Source organism: Triturus cristatus, chromosome 4_1, assembly GCF_964204655.1.
Source record: "Triturus cristatus chromosome 4_1, aTriCri1.1, whole genome shotgun sequence".
Lineage (NCBI taxonomy): Eukaryota > Metazoa > Chordata > Amphibia > Caudata > Salamandridae > Triturus > Triturus cristatus.
Genome location: NC_140585.1, coordinates 919,311,229 through 919,337,172, shown reverse-complemented (window position 1 = coordinate 919,337,172; position 25,944 = coordinate 919,311,229). Strand labels below are relative to the sequence as shown.

The window sequence follows — 25,944 nt, the reverse complement described above, 5'->3', positions numbered from 1 at the left end:
TGCTGCGTATTGAAAAACTGGATAGGTTACCCTTTACTGTGGGGCTGTGTCACCGTCCACAGAATGGTTAGTCCACGGCCATATAACACTGCCGGTCGCAACATTCCAGTTTCAATATTGCCTAGAACAACAGGCAGGCAGATATGAAAAGAGGGGTGAAGAATTAATCAGGGAATCCTGGAATTTACCATACAGAAATCGATGCAGGAGGGGGGGATCTGGAAGTGTTTCTAAGCTGAACCAACTGTGAGAACGCTTTAAGTGGATCTCTCATAGCCAGGATATTATGCTACACGGGGCTTGTAATGGGTTTGTGGTGAACTTGTCCTGTCACTTGAGGGGTACCCCGGCAGCTGTGATTAATCCGGTATTCAGGCTTCTCTCGAATGGGAGTTACTTGATGCTGAATGATCAAGGGTGTTGTGGGATGCTTCCGGGCATCGCATATCTAGTCACCGTGAGCTCCAGGGTTACTTGCTGTATGCAAGTATTGTTTCCACCAACACATACAGTCAGGGAGGCGCCGTTATGGCCTTTGCTAAATGTTTCCTTTATACAGTTTGAAACTCTGAGCAGCATGAATACCATGCTTTTACAACGAACCGTGCCCTTAGCCTCCGCTCGGGAGACTTTTGATCTCCAGATCGCAAGGTCCTCGGCTGAGATACAGAACTTATGCGTACAAACTGCCCTTTCCATTTCACAGAAATGGAAAGTCGTATCTTTAACACGTCCGATACGACGGGTTTTGTACACATTTAAGACCATAGGTTCCGGACTGTCAAGCACCTTTCAGACGGTCCTCGGAGTTATACCAAACTTTATAGACTCAGTCTTTGGAAGCATTTTTGGAGGGCTTCCGCTGATTCTGTTTCTAATAGCAGGAATCCTGATTGATACCTTTCTGCTACGCAATGGACGTCTCAGCCACCAAGGAAGTACCAACAGCTCTCCTGGAGCGCAAGTTCCGTGATTGCATGGTACATCTGGGCACACCTCGTCTGAGGGAACTGAGCGCCTCTTGGTTCCTGTCATTTAGACCAGTCTGGATGGACTGTGTCCTACCTGTTCTCCGATGCCTGTTCTGCGGAGAAGAATGCATGTTGTACCTCTGTCTGACTTTCATCTGCTACGCCACCGGATGTTCATGCTTTACTGGACCAGATAACAGCCCATGTTCTGAAGTGTCCTTGGCGTATTCCCATGTTAGCAGCATTCTTAGAGCCACCACAGGTAGTTTCTGCTCCTGTTGGTATGGACATCAGCTCCTCCAACACTCAGGCCTTGGATGTGGCACAGGCTGCCCCAGCACCTGCTGCATGCAGAACGGAAGATCATCTGTGCTTAATTGACATTCTTTGTGAGGTCTTACAGGGATCGTCAGCTGTGTATGCAGACAGCAGCAATGTTGCGTCTACCCGCTAGGACCCAAACATTTGGCATGTCGCACGCTGGAAAGATTTGGCTTTTTAACTTTATCGAAATTCCAAATTGAAACCTTTTTGACCTGCATGGCTTTGAGATGCTTGTAGTTGTTCGTACTATATAAAAACGGACACTTTAGAGCCACAACTTGACTGATTTGTTTGTAGAACACGTTTTAAAAAAACATAATTTTTTAACGCTTTTAACTGGTCTTAAAATTGTTTCATTATTTGTTGCGTACAAACCTCTAGACGCCTTGGTAGTACGCTAGAATTTAGTAATGTTGTCCAGTTGAATGAGGAGTGGGTGTTATATTTCATATAGGTACCCCGATATAGGTCTAGGTATCACCATTACCCTTCACCTACATTCTGTCCTATACTACATACATAACTGATTTGTAGGACTGACCTTTTACCCAGTTACAATACTACACATAAGTACGTAGGGTTTTCCATGGACACTGGCCTCATAAATTATAGGATTCTTAGTTTCTTGGAATCACAGCAGGACCATCACCTCCTGAATAATAACTGTGTATAAGGTTCATTCCCGACGTCATCCTAAGTCAGACACAGGCACAGCAAGGTAGAGCCCCATGGGATACATTAGGGTATATAAACACCACATCTTGCTGAGATAGGCTGAGGAGATCACGACTTCCATGCTGACACACTGAAGCAAGACTCTGAGGTTCCTGTATGTAGATACTCCAGCTCGCAGTTGTAGGACATCCCTCACGAGGTGTTCAGCTTGAGACCAGAACAGGGTCCCGAAGGCTAACTTCAGGTAATGGGGCTGTCTTTATCCTAGAGGGATTCTTGGCTTTACACCTACTCGCATGCTAGGTACATCTAGTTAGGGTGCATCGCAGGGGCACGCATTTTATTGCCATGTATTTTATAAACTCGCCTAGAAAACTATCATTTGTTTACTTTCTTAGTGCTGCTACTGATTTATATATGCTACTGTCTACTGGTGATTTTAAGTGCACCTATTTTACACTAGAATAATGACTGTTCAATAAACGCTTTTTGAAAACGTCCCAACCGTTTATTCTGTGTATATCTCTGAGAAAAAGTGAGCATGAGTGACTGAGCGAAAAGTGATTTACTGTTTCCAAGGTCCTGAGGGATCAGGGTTGTCATGTTCGATAGTTGCCAAGAACTATTCTCTCCTTGATAAGAGGAGGTTTTAATGGCATTTCGATCTAGCTGGTACATAGGCCAATATACACGGTGGGGGTGTCTGGAATCAGTCTGAACACCAGTCCAGCAGTATATGTTATATAAACGTGCATATCCTATATAGGTCTTATAGAAACTACACAACAGGTGATGGGTGGATCAAGTGAGGTGATGGGAGAGTGCTCAGGCAATGTGATCAACGTTAAGGAAAAAGGTGGCAAGGTTGTTAACATATAAAACAAGGTGAAGTCTGGCTGCATGACTAGAATTGTTACATGTGTTTGCTGGTACTAAATGGTCTTGCTTTGTGCATCAGAATTAACTGCTAAAAAAAGCAGCCCATGAATGAAGTCCTGTCGACGTTTATACCTAGGAAAATGACTATGAGGGTTTTTATTAGAACAACAGGTAGTTTGGGTACACTTGAAGAATCTTGGTGAATACGAGTATAGAATGTGTCACCCCCAAAACGTCCATTGGCTTGTTGAGTATTAATAAAGGTGACAAAGGTCACGAATTACCAGAAAAACAAAAGAAAAAGTGACTCCAGGTTTAATGTTTTCACTTATTGTTATGGTTTTGTGGACAATGGTGGCCATCTTTCTCTACACAGCACCCAAAGCACAAAAGGAAAATGCTACTTAACAGTATACATCTGTTCTTGGCATGTGGAGCTGCAGAGTTGTACAGTGTGCATAAATCGCCATCTGGTGTTGGGCTCGGATGCTTGCACTTTGTTGTTGTCTTGGAAGAGTCTTTTGTAGTCACGAGATAGGTGACTCCTCCCTTGGATGATAGTGCTCATGGGCATCAACTTCATCCTCAGATTGTTTTTCGCCATGATGGGAAATGATGGAGTCAGTAAGAGATAAAGAGATGTCCATGTGAATGTATCCAATTAAGATAGTACTGGAACAGATACAGGTTCCGGGGAGGCAGGTGGGCGTGTACAACTCTGTAGCTCTACATGCCAAGAACAGATGTATACTGGTATTCCGTTCGAGGCATATGAGCTGCAGATTGCACACTGTGCATAGACTGTACAGCAGTGTCTCCCCTAGCGGTGGTCACCTGTATCTGTTGCAGTGGTTTGAAAAAGTGTTTTAAGAACAGCTTGGCCTATGGAAGCCTGTTGCTTAGCCTGCACGTCAACACAATAGTGTTTGTTGAAGGTGTGTGGGGTAGACCATGTTGCTGCTTTACCGATGTCATGTAAGGGAATGTTCACTAAGAATGCCATGAAGTCCCTAGTTTGTGTGTTGAGTGCGCTCTAAGGGGAATTGTTAATGTGCGTTTAGCCTTCTGGTAGCATATTTGAATGCATTTTACTATCCACCTAGCGATCCCAGCTTTGGAGATGGGGTTACCTTTATGAGGTGGTGAGAAGGCTACAAACAGTTGTTTTGTCTTTCTAAAGGGGTTAGTTCTGTCAATGTAATAAAGTAGGGCTCTTTTGACGTCAAGTGTGTGAAGAGCTCTCTGCTACAGAGTCTGGGTTTTGGAAAAACACCGGTAACTCAACTGATTGGTTAAGATGAAAAGCAGAGATTACTTTGGGAAGGAATTTTGGATTTGTTCTAAGAACCACCTTGTTACGATGTATTTGTAAGAATGGTTCTGGTATGGTTAAAGCCTGGATCTCACTTACTCTCCTGAAAGAGGTATTTGCGACAAGGAAAGCTACTTTCCATGTCAGGAACTGCAGTTCACATTTGTGTAGAGGTTCAAATGGGGACCCATGAGCCTGGGAAGAACAATGTTTAAATTTTCACACCGGAGAGGGTGGCATTCTGGGGGGAATTATCCTTTTAAGGCCCTCCATAAATGCTTTAATTGCAGGTACCCTAAATAGTGACAAGTGTTGTCTGTTTTGTAAATAAGTGGCAAGTGCCGCTAGGTGTAATCTTATGGATGAATATGCTAGATTACACCTTTGTAGGTGTAGCAAATAACACATGATGTCCTGGATTGAAGCATCTAGCGGATCAACGTTATTGCAGTATGATACAAATCTTTTCCATTTTGCTGCATAGCAAGCTCTAGTAGTAGGGCGTCTGGCTTGTTTAATGATGTTCATACAGTCTGGTGGAAGGTTAAGGTAACCGAACTCTAGGACTTCAGGAGCCAGATTGCTAGATTCAGTTGACCTGGATCGGGGTGCCTTATGTCTCCATGGTTCTGCGTTAGCAACGTTGGGGAGAGATGTCGTTTTTGGTGTGGAACTACTGAAAGTTCCAGTAGTGTTGTGAACCACGGTTGCCGTGCCCATGTGGCAGCTACCAGGATCATCCTGACAGACTGTTGTCTGAGCTTGCTTACTACTAGGGGATCAGTGGGAGTGGCGGAAAAGCGTACGCAAATCTAACTGACCAGTTCATCCATGTCGCATTGCCTTTGGACAACGGGTGTGGAAACCTGGCGGCAAAGGTTGGGCATTTTGCATTTGCGTGTGTGGCAAACAGATCTATGTCTGGTTGACCCCACATTTGGAAAAATGGTTGAAGAACTTGGGGATGAAGTTCCCATTCGTATATCTGCTGTGTCTGTAGACTTAACATATCTGCAATCGGATTGTGAACTCCTGGAACATGTTCTGCCAGAAGGTATATGTTTTGTGGAATGGCCCATCTCTAAATGTTTTGTTCCAGCTGAGACGGCTGCAAATAATGTGTGCCTCCCTGTTTTTGTATATAATACATGGCTGTCATGTTGTCCGTCCGGACTAGGACTGTCTTGTGATGTAGATGTACTTGGAATGATTTTAATGCTAGAAAGATTGCCAGTAATTCTAGGTGAATTATGTGGGACACTTTCTGTTGAGTGGTCCATTTGCCTTGAATTGTGTGGTTTAGGAGATGGGCTCCCCAGCTGGTGAGTGACGCGTCCGTGCAAGAGGCCATCATTCCCATGAGTTGCATGAATACCCTTGCTGGGAGGGAATGCTGTGGCTGAAATTTGGTGATTAGTTTTTGTATGCTGGTTATTCTGGCTGGATTGGGATATGCCAGAGCTCTGGAGGTGTCCAATGTGGCCCCTAGATATTGATGTATGTGTGAGGGTTGAAGGTGTGACTTGGTGTAGTTTACTGTGAATCCCAAGTCGTGTAGCAGCTGGATGGTTTGATGAGTGTGATGATCACACTGGTTGAATGACTTGGCTTTTATCAGCCAGTTTTTGAGGTATGGAAAGACATGGATTTTTTGTCTTCTCAAGTGTGCTGCTAATTCTGCAAGGCACTTTGTGAACACCCTGGGTGGGGTGGTCACCCTGAATGTAAGGACTTTGAACTGATGGTTGTTGTCTGTCCACTATGAATCTTAGCTATTTCCTGTGAGCAGGGAGTATGGGAATGTGGAAGTAGGCGTCCTTGAGGTCTAGTGTGGCAAGGAAGTTGCCTTGTTGAAGTAGTGGGAGGACCTGTTGAAGAGTGATCATGTGAAAATGATCTTACTGTATGTAGAGATTGAGGGGTCTGAGGTCGAGTATTGGCCTTAGGGTGCCGTCCTTTTTTGGGATTAAGAAATACAGCGAGTACACCCCTGTTCCTGGATGCTGTAAGGGAACTAGTTCTATTGCCTACCTTTGAAGCAGTGAGAGAACCTCTTGTTTTAAGAGTGGGAGATGTTCTGTGGACATTGGACGCGGTTTGGGTGGTATGGTGAGTGGGGTTGCTGTAAGTTCCAGGCAGTAACCATACAGGATAATTTGTATTGCCCACTTGTCTGTAGTGATGGAATTCCAGACAGGTAGGAACTGTGTTAGTCTCCTTCAAACCAGGGTGGAATGGTCTGCGGGGGAGTGGAGGGAAGTCACTGTTTATTAGTGGGGGGAAGCGCGAGTGTTGTTGTTATCTCAGCCTCTCCCTTTGTTGTTATTTCCCCTGTATCCGCCTCTAAAATATCTTCTGTTGGGGGATGTTTGCATAGTGTTTTTGTAGGAAGGCGGTGTCTGTTCCGATATTTTTGGATGCTCCTGACTGTAATGCCCCCATGGATTTAGCAGTCTCCGTGTCCTTTTTCATTTTCTCTAGAGTGGCGTCTACAGCCGGTCCAAAAAGTTGTTCTTGATTGAACGGCTGATTGAGGATAGTTGTCTGTACCTCCTGTTTGAAGCCTGAGATGTGTAACCAGGCATGTCGCCCGAGTAATACACTAGTGTTAATGGCCCTAGAGGCTGTGTCAGCTGCATCAAGAGCACACTTAATAGATGCATTGGTTATTAATTTGCCCTCCTGGATTAAATCATTTGCCTTGGTTTTATATTGGTCAGGTAAATGTTGTAATAGGGTTTCTAGTTGGTCATAGTGAGCCCTATCGTACCTAGCAAGTAATGCCTGAGTGTTGGCTATACGCCAGGGATTAGCTGCTTGGGCAGCAACTCTCTTGCCGGAGGCATCTAACAACTTGGACTCTTTATCCGGAGGTGGCGCATCACCAGAGGTCTGAGAGTTGGGCCGTTTTCTAGCATTAGTTACCAATAGTGAGTCTTAAGGTAGTTGATCCTTGATGTAGGTAGGATCATCAGGAGCGGGTTTATATTTTTTGTCAATCCTGGGATTGAGAATTCTCGCTCTCACAGGATCTTAGAATATGTCAGGGACATGTTTGATGACACCCTTTAGCATTGGCAGGGTGTGTACAGTCTATTGTGACTGTTCAAAGGTGTCTAGAAGAAAATTCTCGTCTGCAGGGTCAGAATGCATCTGAACACCATGGTAGATCGGGGGGAGATAGCTTTGTTGGATATGCCTGGGGGATCAGGGAGGTCTGGAGGATCTATTGGGTCATCATAATCGCCCCAATCATCCTGTGGTAAGTCCATGTCGTCATCCGGGTCAGTGAAAGGCTCATTGTTGGCTCCCCCACCCCCTGAATCATCATCATGTGGTGGTGGTGAGTGTGGTGGAAGCTTTGGAGAATGTGGAGGAGAGACAGGCTTAGGAGGAAGTACAGGAGAAGAGGGTCGTATAGGTGAAGCGGCACTGTTTTTTCTCTTCACAGGCACTGCAGGAGTGTCTGGTGTGTCCATCGTCCTCTTCTTGTGTGGAACAGCAGCCACATGTCCTGTTTTGGGGTCTATGTGGAGAGTTTTCTGTTTCGGATTGATAGGAGCCGGTCGAAAAAGTTCTTGTTCGGTAACTGCTTTTGGCACCAATTTTTTCGGGTCCGAGCAGGGTTTGGATTTCTGCTCCGAGGCCTTGGGAGGTGGTTTGAGGTCCTTCGGCTTGGCTGTGGAAATCTTTTTCGGTTCCGAATGCTTTGGTTTTGGGTCCGATGTCTTTTCTTTTGGCATGGAAGTGGTCGGTGCCAATGCCTTTTTGGGAGTAGGCTGCTCTCCCATCTTCGGTGCCGAAGGCGCCTGCGGGATACTGAGATGCGGTTTGCTCGGTCCCGAGCTACCAGAAGGCTTGTCCCTTATCTTCAGGGCCTTGTCTGGGGGCGGGGCTTCTAAAGCTTGTTTTCGGTCACGAATGGGGCCAGCAGGCGAAGTCTTTCGGGTGGAGTTAGGGTAGGGGCAATTGTACTCACTCGTTGACCAGGAGTGATGTGGTCGTCGGAGTCCGAGTCGTCTGCTTCGGACACGATTGCCAGGTCCTCAGAATCCTCCTCTGGGACACTGGGGCCTTAATCGAATATGTCCACCGGTACCGGAGCTGCTTGCTGAGCCATGATGTGTTGTCGGGCCCGACGATCACGGATGGTCTTTTTGGATCTAAAAGAGGTGCAGGTTTGGCAATTGTTCTCGTCGTGCTCAGGCGAGAGACACAGGTTACAGACCTTGTGGTGGTCACTGTGTGGAAATTTAGCTCCACACTGGGGGCATTTTTTAAATGGAGTCCTTTCCATTAGCTGTAGGCCCGAACGGCGTCGATACGGCCAGCGGCCCGCGTCGACGACAGGAATCGAGTAGTTGAGGTGCACGTTGAAAATCACGCGATCGAAAACAATACCGTCGAGTTTAGATAGTTTGGGCGTCGAAAAGGTTTGGAGAATATGGTGCCGAACCGGAGCACAGAAGTTACATCCGAACCCAATGGCGGAAATAAAAAAGAATCCGAGGATTGAGTCGATGCCCATGCGCACTATCGTCCAAGGGAGGAGTCCCCTATCTTGTGACTACAAAAGACTCCTCCAGGACAACAACAAAGTGCAAGCATCCGAGCCCAACACCAGATGGCGATCTATGCACAGTGTACAATCTGCAGCTCATATGCCTCGAACCAGAGATTCCATCTGTAATTAGCTTGCTCGGGGCAAATGCTCTCTCCTTTTATTTTTACTTGTCAGTACTGGATATCCCAAGAGTTTGGAGATGGTGGAATTTGATTTACCAGGACATGGAATCTTAAGGACTACTTAGCAATTTCTTTATAACTAACAAGTGTATAAAATGTCAGCGCAGAGGTGAAGACCCTAGTTTTCAAGAGCTACATTTGTAAAGGCCTAGACAGTAGGGGGCAGTCTAACTGAAGTTGTATGGGTGGCAAATAGTTTACAATCAAATGTAAAACTCCATTTACAATATTCAGGAGGTAGTAGTGAAGTCATCTTCATTACATTTCACCCTGAAGTTCATTTTCAGGACTTGCATTAAAAAAAATACATACCAGTTCACATGAAGAATTCATGCTGACCCATGTTAGAGGGGTGTGAAGCACACAATTTGTATGCAATGTTTGGATGCTAAGAGGAGAACAATCTACCTTAAAAATCTGGATGCATCAAGAGCCACAGCTAATGTCTTACTTCTTATTGGACTGTTTTCACAACCTACAAAACACTGTCATTCTGCCTTTAAAAATCTGTCAGCTGCCATTTCAATCACATTTATTGTTTCAACCATTGGCAAAGGCACTATTTGGAATATATTATTTTATGGTTTAGTTCACTGCTGTGATAAACCTCCTTGGGTTTATCCATGTCTTGCCTTACAAAATGAGTCTGTATTTCCAAATTAGCAATCACTGTGGTCTCCACCTACATAACAAAGCATTTTAATTTAATTTAAAAGCTGCGTGGTTGCAGGAAAGGTAAGCATTTCGTGGTCTGTCTCACTAGTGGAAATGTTGGAAACAAATGTATAGTCAAAATTCTGTCCTATCAGCAGAACACAATTGGCTACATCTGAAAAGCTTCTGAAAAGCTTACCTTTTGCCTTTCGTTTGCGTCTCTGTAGCATTGGCAGTAACACAAAGCATGCTATGGACTTCAGGTGGATTCTCAGTCTGGGTATTCACAGGACTAGATGCTTTTGCTAGGCCCACGTCTGCAATAGTTAGTCTGTCAAACACCAGGCACTCCGCATCACTGGAAGATTAGAGTACACACAAATATCACTTTTCTGTTTGTCACTGTACAAAATGTAACCATGCTAGGTTAGAAAGTCTTCCTTCAGGCTTCAAAGCACCCAAACACTGACATTTGATTGAAGCAACAGGCCGACATTGTCAAACATTGGCATCGCCTGCTGCTTGAATAGATCAGGACATAGAGGGAAAAAGACTGGATACTGAATCAGTATCGTCCGCTTGACTCACAAATACTAAAAAGGCTCTCTTAGCTATGATGGAGGTCAGGCATACTGGACAAGCAACTGACTAAAATATCAACGTGAAGACTAGTTTCATGTGGCTGTAGTTCACCATGATAAATGGATGTAGTAGCGTGCAATGTACAGGAGCATACAAGTCATTATATAACCTACAGGCACAAGTAGTCCAGGTGTACAGCCATATGTATGCTTTATAAAGGCATACATGTCTACATTTAGGTATCTGTCTCGGTGTAACCTACGAACAAAGGCCTTATGAGTGAAAGGTGCATAGGAACTGTCAGCTACCATGTAGTGTATGTGGTAAGTGATCTCAAGTGGCCAACACAATGGTTTGTTGTCATGTACTTCAGGGGTATATTGTTGCATCTTTCAAATTCAAGCTTACATTTGGAATGTCCAAGCGTGCACTAAGTGCGCATGTATTCTGGTCTTCTATGCGCAGTTTTCAGGATTCTTTTGCAGTCATACATGTATTTATTTATTTAGAAGCAACCATAATGCTTGAGTGAGAAGTCAATGTTGCTAATAAATTAAATAAAAGCACCTGCATATTCGTTTCCTTATGCTCTTCCTCTTTACCATTTCTATAAAAGCGTTGTGATTTATCTGGCACAGGATGGTTCATAATCTTCAAAGGAGATCAGGAGCGGAGGAGATTTAGTCACATTTCCTTATCAGCCCTTTACTATTTTGTGGATCTCTACATGAACTAGAGTGGGCTCACAGTAAGCCTAAACTAATACCTTTATCCACAACCAGCTTTTTAAACGTGTTTATCCAGTGCTCAGGGAACAAACTGCTGCCTTTAAGTTGGACAACTTCCTCCATGTTGATGTTAAATTTAGCAGATGGATCTCAAGTACATGGGCACTGACCACAGTATCTGTTTTGCCATAGTTTAAATAATTTGTGAAATAATGCTTAATGACTGCAAACTGCCAGTAAGAATGCCTCTTAACTGGAAAAGCAAATATGGTCAGCTACAGCAGAGCTCCTACTTCCCTTAGGCTTGCACCACCTCATTGTCCTCAAGTGCCCACAGAGGTGAGCAGGCTATTTTACAAGGGCAGAGACTTGCAACTTTCGGTACATTCCTCGAATTGTGAAGTTTTTAGCCTTCCTATCAAATTCCACATTTGGCTCTGAAGCCTCGACTACGCATTTTCCACAAGGAGGATGCAGTATTATTACGCAAGCAGGTGGGAGGAGGTTAGACTAAAAAATCTATTAACAAGGGTAGGGATATAGAGGCGTCTACAAGAGAAGAAAGCGTAGGAAGTGAGATAGATATTAAAAAGAATTCCAAAGTCTTAGAAGTGCTCACAAGAGGCCATGACTGGAGAGGCGGAAAAGCGGGTGTTATCAAAGCCAAAGAGGTAAATAAGGGAAGGGGAGTGAAGAAAGAAACTTTGGCTGCTGAAGAAGCAAGAGCCAGCATAAGCCACTGGCCCAAAGGCGTGCAAGCACATAGCAATCACAAATGGCAGTGTGCCATCATGTAATGAGCTCTTCAAAAGAGGAAATCCATATTGGCTGCATGGTTCCTGCAACCCCATTATCACATAGAACTCCCACTTCCTGAATTCGGACAAACCTCAGGAGTGGGGCTGCAGGATTCCTGGAGCAAATATCTACCTCTATCCATGCTGGTGCCTCATGCTGTGTGATAGGAGGGAAGGAACTCCATGGAGCATGCAAAGAGAATAGAAACCAAAAACATAGCAACAACTGTCCCACAGACCTGACTGCAGACTTCCAAGCATCCACTCCAACAGAACACCACTGTCCTGCATGAGGGCCAAAGGCAAAAAGTGAAGGCAGCAACTAAACCACTGGTCACTTCCAAGCTGGCTTTAAGAAGATGATAGCCTAACCAATCTTCAAAGTGTACACAACATAATTCCAATGCATTACCCACCCACTGGAGGTAAAGAGAAGGGATTTAAACTTATATAGCTCTGCAAGGGTAGAAGACGGCTCTTTCCTGCCAGTCAAAATTGATTGAAAACCTAGCTTGGATTTCAGATTTTCTGAACCTGCATTTTTGTTCCTTTCAAAGTAAAACTGATTTTAATAGTATTTCTAAGAGTGCCATAGGCACGTTAGAACAGCAGGCATAGAGAAAAAAGTGAGGTAGTGATGGATGGATCTATGATCAGTCTATCACTAAAGCGTTCTCCATTAATATGGCCAATACCAACAGTAATTCAGCAGGTCAAAGAGCTTCAGTCTTTTACTGCTTAAGATTACAACAGAACACCATATTGAAAGGATTCGAGACTTGAGTTCCTAATTAATAAGCAGGCTCTTCAACCTTTTTAAACCATGCTTTGCACAAGTGGAGACAAGAAGAGGTAACACCATCTCTGGATGGCGTTAGAGTTGTGCCCTTAATTTCAGTGCTACTTACTTTTGAAGTTTAACGAAACACCCAGAATGGGGAATACAACATTTCATGGATCACACCACTATTCTACATAGGCTAGGAGAAACAATGGCTACCTTTTGCATTTACAATGCAAGCGATTATTCGTGTAAAATCGCTATCATGAATGCTTTGAACTCAAATCTACTATTGCGAGGCACCTATGATTTCCCCAATGCTCTCAGCCTGGGAAATCAACCCACAGCCCAGCTAGAGAGTGATGCTGGTCAAGTGAATGCTTGGAGTCTGGAATCTTACCCCACATATGGTACATACCCTCTGACTGTAGGCCTAAATATTCTGAGCAATACCCGCAGTGAGACAGACAGAACGACAGACAGGAGGATGACAAGAGAAAGAAACAGTAAAGATGGTTGTACAAATGAGTTAAAAAAACAAAACATTGCATCAAATGTTACAACTTCTATTATAAAGCAGACTGGGATAGGCCTCACCGTATGTTGGGAGCACCATAAATGTGCGTGGACTTTACCAGCAAATGTTCCACAGCAAACAATGTATGGTACATGCACTGCACTGGCAGACCATTTTTTCTGTTCATAAAATGTTAGAATTGTTTTAAAATATGCCCACCTGCTTTATAATATGTTCATACTCGCAGGAAGAGGAGGGGGGACGGTATTCTCTGATAGCCTTCGTCATTTTATTTTTATCAACACAAAATAAATACTTGAACTAGCAGAAAAAGGACAGTCTGGAACACAGGTTCTCCTAATCTGAAGGATGATCATGACTGGCAAATCACTGTAAACAGAAAAAGTTCAGAAAAAGACTAATATGCTTAGTTCCTACTTGCTCAGGACAGGACTGTATATTCGGCTTTATCAGATCCAAAACTGGTAACATTTATCAGACCTACAATACAAGTGAATGCTCACCTGTAGAATGGACAGGGTGTGAGAGTTAGTAAATCTTGCAAATTGCTTGCATAGGACATGCTTAAGAGGCTTAGAAACATCCAAGAGGATATACATTGTGATGTTTATTGTGTTGGCAGCTCACTCTAAGTAACTATGGCAGTAATTCATTGTGCACATTGAACAGGAGGTATTGACTTAGATCACTCCTCCATGAGGCCAGTACGCATGCGCTCTGGGAACTGGCCCTGGACCATACATACTTTAGTAGAAGACGGCTAATTAATTTAAAATGCTGTGAAACCCATCATCTCCCCTCCAGCAGCTGTTATCTTTCTTGGACTATTGCCTACATTAATTTTACTCTATAGGGTTTAGTCACACTCGTAGGTCTTACACTGCTATTTAGTTTTCAGGCCGACACAGCAGCATTATTATCATTCTCGAATTCTGTTTGACATCATCTGCCCAAATCCGGTACTGTTTGCTAATCCCAGTTAATAGACGTGATCTACCTATGCCTGCTCTGTTCTTTGCCTAGACATTGGCTCTGTCTCTCGGAATTCAACTACCTACACAGTAACACCACCTCTGTCACTATACTGTCGATTTATTCAAGGAGACGGCATGCCATCTTTACCTCAGGCGCAAAGCTCAGCAGTGTATGCTATATTGTTTTAGAAGAATCACAAAATTGGAATTGTTCACTGATGTGGTCTCTTTCAGATCAAGTTAGCGGAAAAAACGCAGACTTATTTATAAGTGGGGGGAGGGAGCACATTGCCTGGAATACCAGAAGATAATTCGCCTAAGTGCAGATTTTGTAAATGTAATGCACAGTATCACTCAATTTAATTGGAAATCTTTAGTATTCACCATTGTTGGTGCAGACAGTGCTGGGTATCTCTAGACACGTGTTTGAGGATATTTGTCCTTCTTCAGTCGAGAGTAACACTTTTTTTGTGGCGGGGCTGGCAATGCTGCTCAGTCTTCTCAGGTGTCTGTACCACTTTCGGAGTGAAGGTGCATCCCAATGAGCTCGTCAGCCCAATAACTCAAAGGAGATCATCACAAAAGGGGGGGAAGAAGCACACTGTCTGGCATACCAGCACACGATTCACCCATATGTGTTGTAGTAAATGCAGCGCATGGTAACACTCACTTTAGTTGAAAGTCTTTAGTATTCACCATTGTTGGTCCAGCCAGTGCTGAGTATTTTTAAGGACGTGTTTCAGGATATTTGTCCTTCAGTAGAGTGGAACACCTTCCATGTGGAGATGATGGCAATGCTTCTGAGTCTTCTCCGCTTTCTGTACCAATCGCAGAGCACAGGGGCGACCCACTGAGCTCGTCTGCATAATAACTCAACGGAGCCAATAACGAAAGGCGAAGGGAGCACACTGCCTAGCATATCAGCAGAAAATTTGCCCAGATGCATTGTGCTGAGTTCTGTTATTCTTTACTGAAGAAAGACAAACATCCTAAAACATGTCTAGTGTAGGAAAGTGCCTCCTTTAGACATGGTCACCCCCACCTTTTTGCCCTAGTACTGATGTTCAACTGAAAATGCACTGGGTCCCTGCTTACCAGGCCCAGTGCCATTGTTCTTTCCCTTAAAACAAGGTAAATGTCTAGCTGTACCACAATTGGCAAGGCCTTTAGCACCCCTCTAAGTCCTTAGTACGTAGTAGCCCAGGGACAAAGGGCATCAGTACTAAAGAAAGATCCTAAGGGCTGCAGCATGTATTATACCACACTAAGGGAACCACACACAAATTGCAAGCAGACTGCCATTGCAGGCTGCTTGGAATGGTGTAAACCCATTTGGAAAACATGACATGGCGCACTCCCTGTGTGCCATGCACACTGCATATACTATATGTAAGTCACACCTACAGCAGGCCTTAGAGGTCTAAGGCAGGGTGCATTATATTATATGTGAGGACATATTTGCATGAGTAGATATGGCCCTGTGATGTCTGGGTCCATTGCCAAGACATTGCAAGTGTTGAGGAAACCATCTTAAGCATATGTACGGAGCACTAGTCATTACGAGTTACCCAGCTACATGATGGCTTCACTGAAAATAATGGCGTTTGGTATCAAACACCTCGTCTTGACAAATCCATACTGATGCCAGTTTTGGATTTGTCCTGACATGACTCCAGAGGGAACCTTAGAGGTGCCCCTTGAATTCTACTAGCCTTAGTGTGCTGGCTGACTGGTGTCATCCAGCCTGCCACCACAGACAAGGTTCTGACCTACACCCTTGCAGGTGAGAGCCCACGCTCTGAGGTCAGAAACAATGTTTGCTCCGGAGGAAGGTGTTCACCCCTCCTCCAGCAGGATTGCTAGTGTTCTAGCATATCAAGGCCAGAGGCTTCAAAGCCTCTACCGCCTTTGAAACAACCCCCTGCACAGGGGCCCATTTGGCACCAGGACAGGCGGGAAAAATAGCTTGTCAGAACGCGTGTTCAATCGAAGGATGTTCACACCCCTAAGGTGGGCTACCTGAAATGAACAATGAAAGAAGGGTTCCACCATCTTGTTTTTAGTGGAATTAGGTCTACTGGGAACAGAAGAAGGACCAAGCCATGCCTGCTGATGTCCTGACAATAGCAAATCCCCAACTTGTCCAGCAGCAGTGCATCCTCCTAAAGCCTTGGATGGCTGGCAGCACTTACCTAACCCGTCAGCATTTCTTTGAAGGTAGAGGAGTCATGTCTCTGCAGTCTGTATGCACCAACTGCATCTGTCTGGTACACCGTTCTGCTGACTGCTCGATCCACCGTTCTGCTGACCACCAGGTCCACAGAAGAAGCAGCACCCCAGGAGACAGACTTTGGGGCTCCCAGTGGTCCACTCCGTCTCCCCAGCGAATTTCGAGCTGGTAGACCCTCCAGGAGATTTCTCATGAGGAAGTGCTGCAGAACACGAATGATTAAAGTGCCCATACCTACAGACCCGACTGTCCAGACAGTAGTGTTTGGTAAACGTGTGCCCACCGGCGTTACATGCGGTTCACGGTAGGCCACAAGCATTTTCAGTTTACCGTGCTCCACATTGGCTTTACCAGCGCCCCTCGGGTGTTCAGGAAGGTGATGGCGGTGGTTGCAGCTCATCTGCGCAGATCAGGTGTTCCAGACTTCCCTTACCTCGATGACAAGCTGTTGAAGGCGGGTTTGCCCCAGGCTGTTGTCTCCCACCTTCAGACTACGGCGTACTGTAAGAAAGTGGCTCTGTATATACTGTTCCCAAATAGGTACAGTGTGCACAGAGTCCACAGTCCCCAGAGGTTTGGCAGAGGCTAAAGTTAGATAGAACCTTACTCTCTAAAGTGGTAGTTTGGTCGAGCAGTAAGGCAGTATCAGAGGACAGTCTAAAGCATTTGTTGTACACACTCAGTCAGCAAATGGTTTCACACACTCAAGAACTGAACTCTAGGCCAATGGTTTGTATATAAAAATATATGGTTGTTTTATTTTAGAACCAACAATAGGTATCAAAATATACTTTCTCAGAATGAGATGCTTTAGTTAAATACTTTAAATAGGCAAAAGACTTTTGAAGGCAATAGATACAGTTGTTGCAATAGGCAACACAATTCAAACAATTATAACATTGAGCTCAATGGGACTTTAAGTAAATGCAATTTTAGTTACTTTACAAATGATTTTCTTACTCGGGGTTGGATCCTGGATTCAACCCTGGTGCATTTCCTGTAAACAGTTGAAAGAAATCGTTTTTGTTACGCAGGCGATTTTTAAGGAATATTTGTAAGTTTGAAAAATCGACTGGCAGAGTTGAGGTTCTGGGCATAGACTCAGGGGTCTCCCAGGGTCAGGCAGGAACAGTTGCTACACCCTCAGAGGCACAGGGGCAGCCGTGTGCAGAGAGAGTTAGGCCCAATGTTATCCTATGGCGGGCGGGCAGGGGGTCTTTGGTTGGTGGCTGCTGGCAAGCAGGCCACGCAGCTGTGGGAGCTGGGCTCCTGGTCACTTACTCAGGGCAAGTGGGGAAGTATATTAGGACAGAGGTTGCACTCCCAGGGGCACTCGGGCGGCTGGGTGCAGGGTGCTTTTTAGCCGTCGGGCGCACAATGTATTTCAATGGAGAAGCTCAGTGACGAACAAAGGCTGCAAGCTCGGGGACGAAGATTCTTCAGGTGCGACCACCACTTTGAGAGGTAAGTTGGGAAGCTGTAGGTTAGGCTGCAGGCATTGTCAGGAGCATCGAGGAGGGTCCGTGGGTGCTGGATTCGGGGTCACAGTCGACGGGGGGGCATCCTCGTGGTCTTTGTCCACTCCGGCACAGGCCAGGCTTGGCGGGTGCAGAGTGTGCAGGAGTCGCGGTTCCTGGCTGGTGCCAGGGGTCTGTTACTTGCTTTGAGCAGAACCACTGCTCGTGGGAGTCCCAGTCTTTTAGAGTCACAAGGCAGTCAGGTCCTCTGGGGTTTTGAAGGTTGCTGACCACTGGAGACGCCGGGGTTTAGCAGGAGCAGGTTTGAGGGTCGACAGGCCTGTAGGGCTGGGGCCAAGTCGGTTGGTGTCGTCCTCTTCTTAGCAGCTGCACGGCAGGTCTTCCTTCTTCTTGTTCTTCTTGCTTGTTTCGGAATCGGGATCTGAGGAAGGAAGGGGCGTTACAGGTAGGTAAAGGGCAGGGACCAATGGGTCCCTTCCCTGGGGTGGGTACACCCCCTATCCTGCCACTCTCCTGTGGGTCGGGGGCAGTAGCCTAATCCTGATTGGGCAGGGCTCCCCATCTTCGAGATGTGCTTCACCTCGCCTCCCTCACCTGAGGAGTGGGGTTGGTAGAGTCTGTGACACCCCCTTTCCTCCCTTGGCGGTCAGAACCAGTGGGGGCCAGTTGCTTAGTACAGCAAGTGTCCTGGAGAAGCTCACAAAGGCGGCATGCTTTTGAAGCTTCCCCTGCCCATCCTGGGGGAGGAGACCTTGCACCTCGCCCAGGATGTGCATTGTTGCAGGCCCAGGAGAGCGGATGGCTCTCTACCCAGGGGTCCAGCAAATGTCTGCTGTGTGGCAGCCTACGACACCCCTCAGACAGGACGTGGATTGTAGGTTAGGTTCAGGGGGCAACTCTAAGTTGCCCTCTGTCATGCATCTTAAATTAAATCCCACACTGGCATCAGTGCGGGTTTAATGTGCTGGGAAGTTTGATACCAAACTTCTAAGTCTTCAGTGTAGCCATCATGGTGCTGTGGAGTTTGTGTTGACGACCTCCCAGCACCATATACTCTTAATGGCAGCACTGCACTTACAGTGCCCAGGAATGGTCATGGGTACTGAAGGGGTACAGGGCTCATGCACCTGTACCCACACCACTGGCATAGGGTACCCAGCTAGAGGGGTGACTGAGGCATGCCAGGGCAGTGTGTGTTGTGGGCATGGCACACAGGGATGTGTGCCATGTTGACTCTCCGTTTTGTTCTGCACCAATACACTCAGCCTGCAAAGGCAGTGTGTGTGTGTCAAGGTACAGGGTCTCAAAGGGTGGCACAATAAGTGCTGCAGCCCTTAGGGGCCTTCTCTGGTCACAAGGCCCTGGGTACCGTTTACCAGGGGCTGACATGTGGCCAGAGATGGCGATTGGGTTTAGGCTTCATGCAGTTTTAGGGAAGGAACATAGGCCCTGGGTACCTGATTGGCAGGAACCCAGGGCACACTCAGTCAAAGTACATCAGCAATTCAGCAAAAAGTGGGGGCATACCATGCACGAAAGATGGTACTTTCTCACACGTACTTCCTGCATTCATTGGGGTTCACGGTCAATGTGCCGAAGTCGCACCTGATCCCCTCCCAAAAGCTGCTTTTCATCGGAGCGGTTCTGGACACAGCCCAGTTTCGGGTCTATCCTCCTGAGCAGCGAGTCCGGGATATATTCGGGCTACGATACCGATATTTCAACCTCTATCCCGGATTTCAGTGAGAACGACTGAGGCTGCTGGCCCTCATGGCCTCCTGCATCCTGACAGTGGATCATGCTAGGTGGCATATGCGGGCTCTGCAGTGGGACCTGAAGTTCCAATGGGCACAGCATCAGGGGAATCTTTCAGATGTCATCCAGATCTCGGAAGGGACTGCACGTCAGTTGCAGTGGTGGCTCACGAACCAGGATTGGGTGAACGGCCGATCCCTCTCCCTTACCCAACCAGAGTTCACAGTGGTGACAGATGCATCACTCCTGGGATGGGGAGGCCACATGGGAAAGGCAGAGATCAGAGGCCTCTGGTCTCCGGTAGAGTTCAGGCTTCTCATCAGCCTTCTGGAGCTCTGGAAGATCTGTCTTGCACTAAAGGCATTTCTTCCTTCTGTCAACGGAAGAGTAGTGCAAGTGTTCATAGACTACACCAACGCCATGTGGTATTACAACAAACACGGCAGGGCAGGTTTGGGTTGTGGACCCCTTGTCAAGAGGCTCTTCACCTTTGGACATGGCTGGAACATCAGGGCATGTCCCTGGTGGTTCAACGCCTGGCAGGTACTCTGAACGCCAGTGCAGACAAGCTCAGCTGCCGGTGCATGATGGATCACAAATGGCGTCTTTACTCAGAGGTGGTGCATGATCTCTTTCAACAGTGGGTAGAGCCTTGGTTACATCTGTTTGCCACCAAAGAGAACGTGCACTGTCAGCAGTTCTGCACGTTGGAATTTCCAAGGCGACGCTCGCTCGGTGATGCTTTTCATCACAAGTGGAGTTGCGGCCTCCTGTACGCCTTTCTGCCTGTACCACTTCTGAAGTGTGACGGGCCTAAGTCATTCTTGTGGCTCTGGACTGGGCACAGCGAGTCTTGTACCCTAAGCTCGTGAGCATGGCCATCGATCCTCTGATCAGACTACCTCTTCGGAAAGATCTTCTGTCGCAACAGCAAGGGAAGGTCCTCCACCGAACCTGTCCAGCCTCCACCTCCTTGCGTGGAGATTGAGCAGCGACCGTGGACAGCTTTCGACCTTCCTCCCGAAGTCTGTAATGTCATCTTGGCAGCCAGGTGGTCCCCCCACTAAAACGGTATACGACTGTAGATGGAACAAATTTGTGGCATGGTGCACAGCAAAGTCTGGGGATCCCCTTTCTGACCTCTTTCAGTGGTTCTCCTCTTCATTCTTTCTTTGGCCCAGCAGGGCTCTGCTCTGGGCACTCTCAAGGACTATCTTGCGGCCATTTCAGCCTTTCTTCGCCTTCCTGATCAGCCTTCTCTTTTCAAGCCCCCGTTTGTTAACAGATTTCTGATAGGCATTACTCATCTCTTTCCTCCTTCTCTTTTCAGAATGCCCCGTGGGACTTGAATATTGTCCTCACTTATCTTATATGTGAGCCACTACATAATTGTTCTCTTCGTCTCCTTACTTTGAAGACTACTTTCTGGCTTGCTATCACCTCGGCTCACAGGGTGAGTGAGCTTCAGGCCTCATCTCCCAAACCTCCCTTTCTGGCTTTTCATCCGGACAAAGTGGTTCTTCCCACTAAGCCCTATTTCCTGTCCAAAGTGGTTACCTCTTTCCAAAAGGGGTCAAACCATCTAATTTTCCACCTTCTTCCCTCCTCCGCACCCTTCCAAACAGGAGGAGAGATTCCACTATCTGGACCCAAAACAAGCGCTGTCCTTCTACGTTGACCGCACTAAGTTTTATGGGTGGACGATCAACTCTTCGTGGGTTATGTGGGCACCAAGAAGGGTCGGGCAGTGCAAAAGTGCACAATCTCCCGATGGGTTGTCCTTTGCATCAAGATCTGTTGTTCTTTGGCTAAAAAGGGTCCTCCAGTAGGACTGCACGTCCACACTACCATGGCGATGGCAGCGACTCCTGCTTTGGGACGTGGAGTTCGGTTGAATGACATCTGCCAGGCAGTCACGTGGATATCCCTGCACACATTTACCAAACATTACTGTCTGGACCGCCAAATCTGGAGAGACTGCTTTTTCGGCCGTTCTGTTCTCCAGGACCTCCTGGTGTGAACTTGGTTTGCAGACCCACCTCTGGGTTTGGTATTGCTGTGGTATCTAGTCTAAGGTAAGGAATCTATAACTAATGGTCTCTTTCAGATGAACAAGTTACTTACCTTCGGTAAAGATGTATCTGTAAGAGACATACATTAATTATAGATTCCTTACCACCCCACCCATCCTCCCCATTTTGCAAACTGACGTCTACGGATAGGGACTACCTTCCAGGGCCCTAGTTTTGTGCACTAGTGGTCAGTGTCTTGCATGGCTCTGCACTTCTGGTGTGGAAAGTCAGGTCAAAATTGACGTTGTCGCGCAGGGGCACTGTCTAAGTAGACACTGCGACCTCATCCCGCCGACCAAGACACCAACGACAGACGCGGAGTCGACCAACGCCACATACCGACGTGCAGGGGTACTGCTAAGAAAAAATTTCTTCAGATCCAGTCTGATGTCTGGGGGTAATTCTAAGTTAAGGAATCTATAACTAATGGTCTCTTTCAGATAAGCACTACATAGAGGCAGCATATACATTGGATGACATACAATTGATAATTTTAGAAAAAATCCATACGAAAGCAGGCAGTTGAAGTACAGAAATTAGGAAACGTGGAGAGGTTTTGGGGATTTTTATATTGGATAACTATAAAAAGGGTCTGAATAGTGAAATCCCCATGGAACACGCAATTGGATACAATACCAGATGATGTGGAAACCCCTCTCTGGTGCAGATTCTTTCCTTCCTTCTGGGATGATCTAGGACATTCGGGCTGCCAGTTTATAGTTCTGAACTTCATTATGATATACCTTCTTGCATCTGTAATGGGCTAGTTAGATAGGTTACCTTGCCCGAGATTTTATGTGTTTCTTTTCAGTCTTTCCTATTGGATATTTAGATCAGATTTTGCAGAACACTTTATAATGTTGTAACATGTTGTACATACGAAGCACATACAATGGCCCAGTAACATTTCTGCACAAGCAGTTTTGAGTTTTACGTACACTTTCTGCATAATTTTAACCACTTCCTCTTAGGGTGAGTGTCTGCCGACCAGTGGAGTAAGTTTAAAAGCTGATCTATATTGTATTATTCTTTTCTAGGCAAGGCTGGAATTTAGCGAGTTGATTAGTAATTACCTTTTAGACATCCGTATTTTTGCATCTGATTCCTTGATATATGCTCTTTAAACACCCCACATCTTATGTATATAGGTATCTTGGAGTCTAATCAGTAATATGAAACCGCCCAATATGGCTGGTATCATTGGGTCTCTAGGGTCATACCAGAAGAGTGTTTTTAGTCTAGCTTCCCTATGCGTCCGACGTCCAGGAACTACGGTTTCGCACTAATTGAATTCGAAAAAGACAGATGTAGCCAGGACTTCGGTTGCCGGTAAGAGACGCACTATCAATTAAAAGAGCACGTCTGAGGTGCATTTTGACGCTATATCGAGCGCAGTAACGCGAGGAAAATATCCGATACTGGCCTGTTCTGAGTAATGCGAGACATAGTATCCTGGCGTCGGCACTCCCTATACAATGTGAGGCAATACTGAGATTAGTTCCCGGGGCCACTTTATCCAAGACCATTGAATATTTGAACTGACGAAGAAGCACCTGTATAACCGTTATATGCTATTCAGGGGTGCGGAATTTAATAATATATCTACTTGTCCATGGGGCAGGTTGCTTCATAAATCTTGTCCTGTAACAAAATCCACTTGCCCTCTGGTGTCATGTAGTGCAGCGACAAATTATGGCAGCAATCTCATTATATAAGAGCTCTGATATAGCCTCTCTGATTATGCCAGGGCTCATACCATAGTAGTGATTAAATATTAGCAATCGCCTTATGGTTATGGTACCACGTTTCAGCAGATCTACATACTGGGGCTGAAGGTAGTGGTAAGCAATTGTTCCAGGGTTAGAATGCCTTTTCGACTCTGTGCAAACCTACTAACTTGCATGTTTTAAGGGTTTTAAACAACTCTTCTCTAATCTTTTCCCATACTGAGAAAAGTTGGAAATGTACTCCCGACAATTGCAGATGAAAAGCTTCTTCCAGAGTTGGGGAAAAAAGTAGCTGGAGGGAAAGTGAACTTGCAAACACTCAGATTTCCACATGAGCAAATCTATAGATGCATATTTGCTCATACTAAAATGCAGTTCACACATTTTCTAGGATTACTATTTCTTGTCCTACTTCTGTAAATTCTTGGGAATTCACGAAAGCCATATAGCTGCACTTTATGCAAGGACATATACCATGGGTGCACTTTTGAGACTTTCTTTAATAATTGGGCTCCTAATTTGGTCTGGTATTGACCGTAACCTTTTGTGTGGCTTCACTGTTGAGTGACAGCATTCTGGTCTTTCTCAATGAGCATATCGGCATACAAAGTAGTTTTGTTCAGTGCCACTTACTACTGTGGCAGCGTGCTTTTTGAGACCAAAAAACTATTTTTGCTTTTTCCAATGCTTGTTATAATAATGAGGGCCCAGCAGCTCCCACACCAATAAGGTTTTACAAAAACCATGCCAAAACAAGTCACATTGACAAAACTAAAAAGCTGACCACCAATTTCAGAGCTGATGGCTTGCCAATCCTGGTTTATTTTTGTTTCCCAAAATCTTATTGAAACTGGTTACACAGATTCTCCATTATGAATATTTTGGGGAAATACTAGCATGCATCAATCAACACGTTACTAAATGATGCTGCAAAGAAAGGCTACCTGAAATTTTACAGTGGTTTAGCAAAATGTTTTTTTCCTGCTTTCATTTTTTATGAACATTTTATTTCAAAAGAATCAATCTTGCTTTCAAGCTTCAGAAAATATTTGCATCAAATCAGAGAGCATTCTGGGAGTATTATGCATAGCCTCATATTGCTAAACTTTGAAAACGTGTGTACACATTTTTATACTGGAACCAATGTCAGTAGTGCAGTCAGAGCTTAAATTTACTTAGAGAGCTCACCCTAATAATAAAGGCTTTCAATTAATGAACCATAAATACAAGTTTGAACAGCATTAATATATGGGCAAAAATATTACCTTAACTGCAGACAGTGCCCTTCCCTGATCTATTATGTGGTACTGCAAACTGGCTATATGGAAAAAAATATATCCTTAACTGCAGACAGTGCCCTTCCCTGATCCATAATGTGGTACTGCAAACTGGCAGCCAAAGGGTTTGTGCTGCAGGCTGTTAGGCCTAGCTGCCCATGACCCCAAACAATATGTCCTGGACGTGGAGCTATAGGAATTCCACATCCCTGAGGCTATTTTCAGTTAAGACATTGAACAGTTTACGGCTTATGTAAAGTAGGATCTATATGGCATTGACATCAGCCACAATTAATTATGATTGGCATGGATTTCATTTTCACCATTTAGGAGCTCATTTTATGCCGTTATATTGAGCCTCATTACGAATTGATTCTGCCTCGAATTTCTTGGGGGTAAGTGCGAACAGACGGGCCATTGGGAGAACGTCAAAACCAGCACATAGGGAGTACCTGTCTATATTTTCATCTGCGTAACACCCTCCAATATATTTCTTTTTACTCTAGCTAGATTTTTGCCCTTACCTTCCATTGATGATCTATCAAGGGTAGTCGACCTGATGGAATCACGCATAACTATCAGGTGAATTGTCAATGACACCTTGGCAATATTATTTGACTATGGATGTTAACATATCAGTTCTCCCGTTAAAATTAATTTCCACATGTAGAACCATAGTTTGAAAGAATATACCATAGATTTTATTATGAGTTTGGAGATCTTTAATAATTCTTTCCCCAACCTTTTCTGCTCTTTAGACTATTTCCTTTGGAAGTTTGTTTTTTATTTCTGTAATTTATGGACATGGAAGTGATCTAGCCATGGACATAGATTGTTTCACTATGAATGGAGATATAAGATGGCACATTGGAAACATCGTATGGATGGATGCACATTGATGACAAATTATGGGATATAAGGTAGCACAGTTGGAATGTGATATAAAAGCTAAATCAGATTTGTTATTTAAATATTCTGGAGGGTTCTGTGTCCCAGAGTTTTTCTGCTGTATGTGTTTTCATACAATTATTCCTATTATGCATGGCTTCCTGATGAAGGCTGAATACCTGAAACACGCATAGAGATGGGAATATAAAGCCATGTTGGACAAGAAACATTAATTCACACAGTCCTTATAATTTGAGACAATATTCCAGCAAACAAGGACTAAGAACATCATAAAATCGATCACAGTGAATTATACGGTCATATGTATTATAGAAGAATATGTCCCCATTGTAAGATTTAAACCATAAAATGTTAATATTAAAATAATAATGAAATATTGTACAAACAAAAACAAAGGATGAGTGAGGACGGATTAATGTAGAAAAGGTTTTTTCCTTATAATGTAATGATAAAACACTTTTAATTAGCTGTATTATATATCATAATGTGATTGAAATGTATGTATTTATGTAATTTTTCTATTTTTGATACAATA

At 45.0% G+C, this 25,944-nt stretch overlaps 1 protein-coding gene across 5 annotated transcripts in view; it reads right to left on the bottom strand.

Annotated features, from left to right (window-relative positions):
- The window catches only part of PPP6R2 (protein phosphatase 6 regulatory subunit 2), a 913,508-nt gene that overhangs the window by 118,184 nt on the left and 769,380 nt on the right, over nucleotides 1–25,944 (bottom strand). For 3 of the 5 annotated variants that reach the window (XM_085653731.1, XM_085653734.1, XM_085653732.1), the window contains exons 23-24: nucleotides 12,868–12,891; nucleotides 9,761–9,919 (exon numbers count right to left, since the gene is read on the bottom strand). In XM_085653731.1, the coding sequence (XP_085509857.1) occupies nucleotides 9,761–9,919; nucleotides 12,868–12,891 (183 nt within the window). The remainder of the gene's footprint in view (nucleotides 1–9,760; nucleotides 9,920–12,867; nucleotides 12,892–25,944) is intronic. The other 2 variants (XM_085653733.1, XM_085653735.1) reach the window with 1 other exon arrangement.